This window comes from Cynoglossus semilaevis, chromosome 16, assembly GCF_000523025.1.
Source record: "Cynoglossus semilaevis isolate Cse_v1.0 chromosome 16, Cse_v1.0, whole genome shotgun sequence".
Taxonomy (NCBI): domain Eukaryota; kingdom Metazoa; phylum Chordata; class Actinopteri; order Pleuronectiformes; family Cynoglossidae; genus Cynoglossus; species Cynoglossus semilaevis.
The window spans coordinates 15,767,865-15,773,230 of NC_024322.1; the positions used below are offsets into that span (position 1 = coordinate 15,767,865).

Genomic DNA, 5,366 nt, shown 5'->3' on the forward strand with positions numbered 1-5,366 from the left:
GCGGCGTCTCGGCGCGGAGGCCGCGGCGCCCCCCGCCCCGCCCCCGCCGCCGTGACGCAGGGAACAGAAGCAGAAAGTCAGCAGACAGGACAGAACCACAGAGTTCGGCTTCATCTTCACACACTCACAGGGTTCGGTCCGGATGGTTCTTTAAAACACAGGCAGCAGCACTGACGTTGAAGCTCCTGTTCATTTAAAACATTTGAAGGTCGGTGAGGACCGGAAGACGAACTTTGGTTCTAAAAGTCCAGAACTCCCCCAGCCCAAAAAAACTGGATCAGTTCCTGCAGTCAGTGTCCAGAGAAGGAGCTGAGTACAAGTCCTGGCATCATCATCATCACCACCGTCATCGTCATCATCATCATTATCACTATCATCACCATCATCATCATCACCATCCTGGTGCGCTCCTGTGATCCAGTCCTGAGTCCGGCTCTGGGACTGTGGAGGTTCTGCTGTCAGACCTGGGTTCTTTCAGCGGTGGAACCAAAAACAAGAAAAAAGAAAAAAGTTTGGTTTTGTTTTAAAAGTGAATCAGATGAACTCCAGTCCACGGTTCACGGTCCACCATTCACGAACAACACACGCACTAAGTCCAAAGTGTGTCCGTGAGCGGCTCCACTGGGATCTCCTCTGTTACTGTTACTGCTGCTGCTGCTGCTGCTGCTGCTGCTGCTGTTACTGCTGCTGCTCCGTGACTGATGAGCAGCTGGATCGTCTCGTCCTGCTTTAGAACCGCGGCTCGCGGACCCAGAATGGCTGTCTGATCCCTGTGCTCCACAGCAGCTTGTCCCGACTCCGCGCTCAGACTAAGTCTTTATACAGCCGATCAAACCACGGGCGTGTTTCCACCAATTGGACGCGGCGGAGGATGTGACTGAACTTCCGTCCCAGCGCAGAGCCGCGCTCCTGAAGGCATCGCCTTTACTGTGGGAACACGCGAACGCAACACAAAGGCTGCAACATTTTTTTCCTCTGCCACACAGGTGTGGGTGTGTGAGTCTGTGTTGGGACGAATGTTTTCAGGAGTCCGTGGAAACATCAGTCACACATACACAAACACGAAAATAACACGCGCGCGTGCGCGTCCACGCGCCTTCCTTTAAGCACAGTTCGTGATATAAGACAAAATACTGAGACGATGAAATAAAAACTGAGGCTGAACAACTTCAACAGTCAGAGTCAACGTCAGCAGTCTGATGGCGCCCTCTACTGGCCTCAATCTGTCATTACGTTACATTTGGTCCGATTGTCTTTCACATCAGTTACCATGGCGACTTCAACACATCATCTTTTCGCCGAAAAGCAAGAGCACGAACCACTGTGTGGCCGCCATGTTGAATCAGGGCCTCAGACAGGCGTCAGTACACGTCAGTATACACCAGATACATGTACAGATGAGTAGTATTTGATTATTAGTAGTTTTTTATTTGATAGCAAACATATGTAAAAATATATGAAACTGTCAAATACATTTAAATATATCAAACTTTCAGGGTGACTGGTCAGTACACACTGAGAAACACACACACAAATATATACAAATATATGAAGTCCGTCCTTCACAGTGTTTCCACTGAGGACGTCTTTTCGTGGTCCAGGGTCAGGAGTCGCTCAGAGTCATCTGCCAAACAGACAGTGGTCCATGAAGGGTGCACGGTCGCCCCCCCAGGACCAGGAGCAGGTCAGGGAGGTGCTGATGGCTGATGTCCTCCTCCTGCTCCTCTTCCTCCCGCTCCTCGCTGAGCTGGTCTTCTGTGCAGCTCCACGTTTTCTTTAAAGCCTTGTTTTCAAAGGTCAGACCGGATCGGTTCCGTTCCGTGTCCCTGTTCGTGGGTTCCTGCTCCGAGGCGGTGGTTCTGCCGCCGTGGCTCTGGTCCAGACTGAAGGTCTGCAGCTCTATGGCTCCCTGAGACCCCAGGAAGGACAGAGGAGCGGGGAAACACCTGTTCTTGAAGGGCCGGGTCAGAACCCTGGTCCTCTGTCCACAGCCGGGCCACGGGCCGCCGGTTTCTGACCTGTAGCTGGGACCCAGTCCGGTGCAGCAGTGGTGGATCTTGTCTGGGGGGCTGGAGCCTGGCAGTGAGGCCATCTGCCCCCAGGTGTGAGTGCTGAAGTTAAAGCTCCACAGGCAGTTGTTCGGAGAGTTCTGGCTCAGCCCCCCCCCAAAGAGAAGCATGCGGTCCTTGTAGGCCACAGCGGTGTGGCCCACCAGTCGGACGGGTCCTGACCTGCAGGTACAGTCGCATACAGATGTAGTACCAACAGTACTTGTCTGTAGTACAGTGTATAGGGTACACAGAGTACTCAGTACTGTTGAAGTCCTCACCTGGTCGTGAGGGAACTCCATCCGTGGCTGACGGAGCTCCACCTCCAGAAGTCCCTCTGCTCCTGCAGACCCTTCAACCCCCCGTACAGGTACATGGAGTCCTGATGGAGCACGGCTGAGTGACTGTGTCTGGGACCAGGTCCTGAAGAGTTCTGCTGCCCGTCAGAGAGCAGGGACCAGACCATGGTGTCTGACACAGACACAAACACACACACACACACAGGCTGTAGGGAGGGGGCAGGAGGATGTTGGGGGGGTAGAACCTTCTACAGTTGACGTGAAACTCACCAAAATCCAACCTCCAAAACTCAGCTGAAGACCCCCTCATGTCCACCAGCCCCCCGTACAGCAGCATGGCCGAGGCCAGCACCACCGCACTGTGACCTTTCCTGTTGGAGGGGGTTCTCCTCTGACACACACACACACCTTACAGTGTCATCACCTTGGAAACAGTTGAGGTAAATAATCTATAAAGTGCCTTTGAAACAGTCTACCTGCAGGGCGGCGCTCTTTCCCGGGCTGGGTATCCACTTCTGCTTTACTGATAAAAAAAAAAAAATCACAAAAAAACAAAATCAGCACTCGAAGCAGAACAACGTCGGAGATAAATGTTGTCAACATTCACGCAGTGGTCACGTGTGGTACTGCAACAGATTACAGTCCATTGTTTAATAAATATTAAGTTTGACTCCCCTGCATTAGAGGGACTGGTACCGATGACGAAGGTCTACAGACAGGACATCAATGTTGTGTTTTTATTCTACAGTACTTAACTTTGCAGTAGCGGGATTCTAACCCGCACTAAGGAATACCCAGTACCTCGTACTGCGCTACAGTCACAAATGAGCCGAGTTTGTTTACAGTACAGCTGTCGTACTGATGTCAGCCAATCACAGCACACCTTCTAGCAGGTGAACCTATCAATGTCCTGACCATCAGTCTGATGTTCTACAGCCATGATGACTGTCGGTACGGTGCCTCAGCGGCACATCCGTGAGTCCCACTCACCCATGTCAAATACCCACAGCGCACTCTTGGACCTGGTGGACGCAGAATCCAACATACCTCCAAACACGTACAGGGCGCCCTGGAAGACACGAGGTCAACAATGAACCCTGTGTGACCTTAACGGTCAAAGGTCAATCTAACTGACCTCGGTACAGCGGCGCTACAACATGACCCGTTTGGACTGAACCCTCTCTGGGCTCCTACCTCATACGCCACCATAGAATGTTCCTCCAGTTCTTCAGGCGCCGCTTCGCCCGAACAGTTCAGCTGGGTCCACTCATGACGCACTACAACATCAGAGCAGTGGGATTAGCCAACAGCAGCACCAGCGCCATCTTCAGGTCCACGGACCGAGTCCAGGTTCTTACCCACACTGTACCTCCAGAGGTCCCTCAGGCAGCCGCTGCCTCGGCCCCCCAGGACGTACACGTGACCCTCGGAGCTGCAGCAGGCGTGTTTGTAGCGGTCGCACGGAGAGGGGGCGCCACTGGGGAGCAGCGTCCACAGACAGGGACCGCTGGGACGTGTGTCCGGCATCTCCTGCTCCGACTGACGCGCGTCACAAAACTACAGTCATCTACAGTCGTCTCTCAGCACAGGCCACGGACAAAAGTCTTTACACCTAGTACAGAGGACAAAGACAAGTAACAGAGAGGACAAGGAGCAGATCTCTGGTCAGTCTGGACCAGGTGACCCCTGGTCTAGACAAAACAAATTACATTCATGTCCTCCACTGTCATGAATACGGTCAAACAAAAACACTAGGTACCACATATACCACCAGAGGGAGCCAAAGTACCACTAGTGGTACACAATTCATAGTTTGAGAACCCTGGCTCTGAACGACATGTGATCGTCACATCATCGTTTGTATAAACACACACACACTCTCTCTCACACACACAAACTTGCTGAATACTTTGACGCTTTCCTCCCGCCAAATGGTGTATCTACGTCATCTGTCATCTTAGATTCGTGGTCATCAACACCCACATGACGCGGACAGACTCCTGTCAGGACAGACTCTTCTTCTTCTACGGTACCATGTGACGCTACAGTTGGTACACCAGAGTCACAGCTAACCTAACAACAGCCCCGTTGACCTGACGACCACAGCGGGAGGAATGTCGTCCACAGACGGCAGCTCCTCTAACGGTCTGTGCTGCGGCTCCGCCCGGGACAGAATGACACCGTTTATAATCACCGCAGAGGTTTCGTTATTATTGTAAACGGACTCGGGGACTTCAGTACTCCGTAGTACTCTTCAGTTTACTTTACTGCGGTTCGGTGTTGTTCGGGGCTAACGGAGGAAGTGAGGATGCTACCGTTGCTCACTGAGTCTCAGGAATTTAGAACCATAATCCGCTACAAAACGACTTCAGAAACAGCTGGACGTTTGTCTGGACGACATTACGTCCTAACACGGTTTCCTGTATTCAGTAAACAAAGGTGTAAATGTCCAAGTGTTACTTACAAAAAAAGAAAAAGACCTTTTCCTCCGTTTAAACTCTCTCTCCGCCTGAACGGTCTTCTGTTGCATTCAGGGGCCCTTCGTAAATTACAGCTCTGTAATTACCCGGCCGTAAAAACATTGTTTTACAGTTAATTTCCTGCGACGAACGTACAGTTTTTTTCGGGAACAAAGTTGTTGTTGTTTTAAATAACCAGAAGACTTCTTAGATTCGACGCTTGAGGAATTACTTCCGTGAATTGACCTGTAGTGTGTGTGTGTGTGTGGGAGAGTGAATTATTTATATGCATAAAGTATCCACAGGATACAAGTAAACAAGGAATGAACCAACAAGTAGAAGGGGACTGGACCAGCACAGACGGTTCTCTCCAGTACTGACTGGAACTGTTCTCTAACAGTACTATACAGATGAAATACCTCCACGGTATCATCCTGGTCCCACCCACTGCTCCATTGAAGGATTTAAAACCCTCTGTGATGGGACTGTGATGAACAGATGACCATGAACTAGTCATTAAAAAAAAAAAAAAAAAATTCCACTACTACTTCCTTCAACCA

The 5,366-nt window shown here is 51.0% G+C and overlaps 1 protein-coding gene across 3 annotated transcripts; it reads right to left on the bottom strand.

Moving 5' to 3' along the window:
• Window positions 1–1,413: 1,413 nt before the first annotated feature.
• Window positions 1,414–5,318, bottom strand: klhdc3l (kelch domain containing 3-like). Of its 3 annotated transcripts, none has more exons than XM_025063798.1 (8): window positions 5,226–5,318; window positions 3,706–3,959; window positions 3,542–3,624; window positions 3,338–3,416; window positions 2,824–2,870; window positions 2,618–2,738; window positions 2,330–2,519; window positions 1,414–2,231 (listed from the first exon to the last, which is right to left on the bottom strand). In XM_025063798.1, exons 2-8 carry the CDS (start codon window positions 3,872–3,874, stop codon window positions 1,604–1,606), a joined length of 1,317 nt encoding a protein of 438 aa, XP_024919566.1. In that variant the 5' UTR covers window positions 3,875–3,959; window positions 5,226–5,318; the 3' UTR covers window positions 1,414–1,603. The 3 variants fall into 3 exon arrangements, with proteins under 3 accessions (XP_024919566.1, XP_024919565.1, XP_024919564.1); XM_025063797.1 differs by lacking the exon at window positions 5,226–5,318 and adding an exon at window positions 4,813–5,167; XM_025063796.1 differs by lacking the exon at window positions 5,226–5,318 and having other exon boundaries at window positions 3,706–5,167.
• Between the last annotated feature and the right edge of the window lie 48 nt (window positions 5,319–5,366).

Excerpts from the sequence above, each read along its gene's own strand:
- klhdc3l (XM_025063798.1), bottom strand. The coding sequence starts at position 3,874 with ATGCCGGACACACGTCCCAGCGGTCCCTGTCTGTGGACGCTGCTCCCC. Across the intron at positions 3,417-3,541 it reads ATTCTATGGTGGCGTATGAG|GGCGCCCTGTACGTGTTTGG; the intron begins GTAGGAGCCCAG and ends CGTGTCTTCCAG. Across the intron at positions 2,871-3,337 it reads GCTGTGGGTATTTGACATGG|TAAAGCAGAAGTGGATACCC; the intron begins GTGAGTGGGACT and ends TTTTTTTATCAG.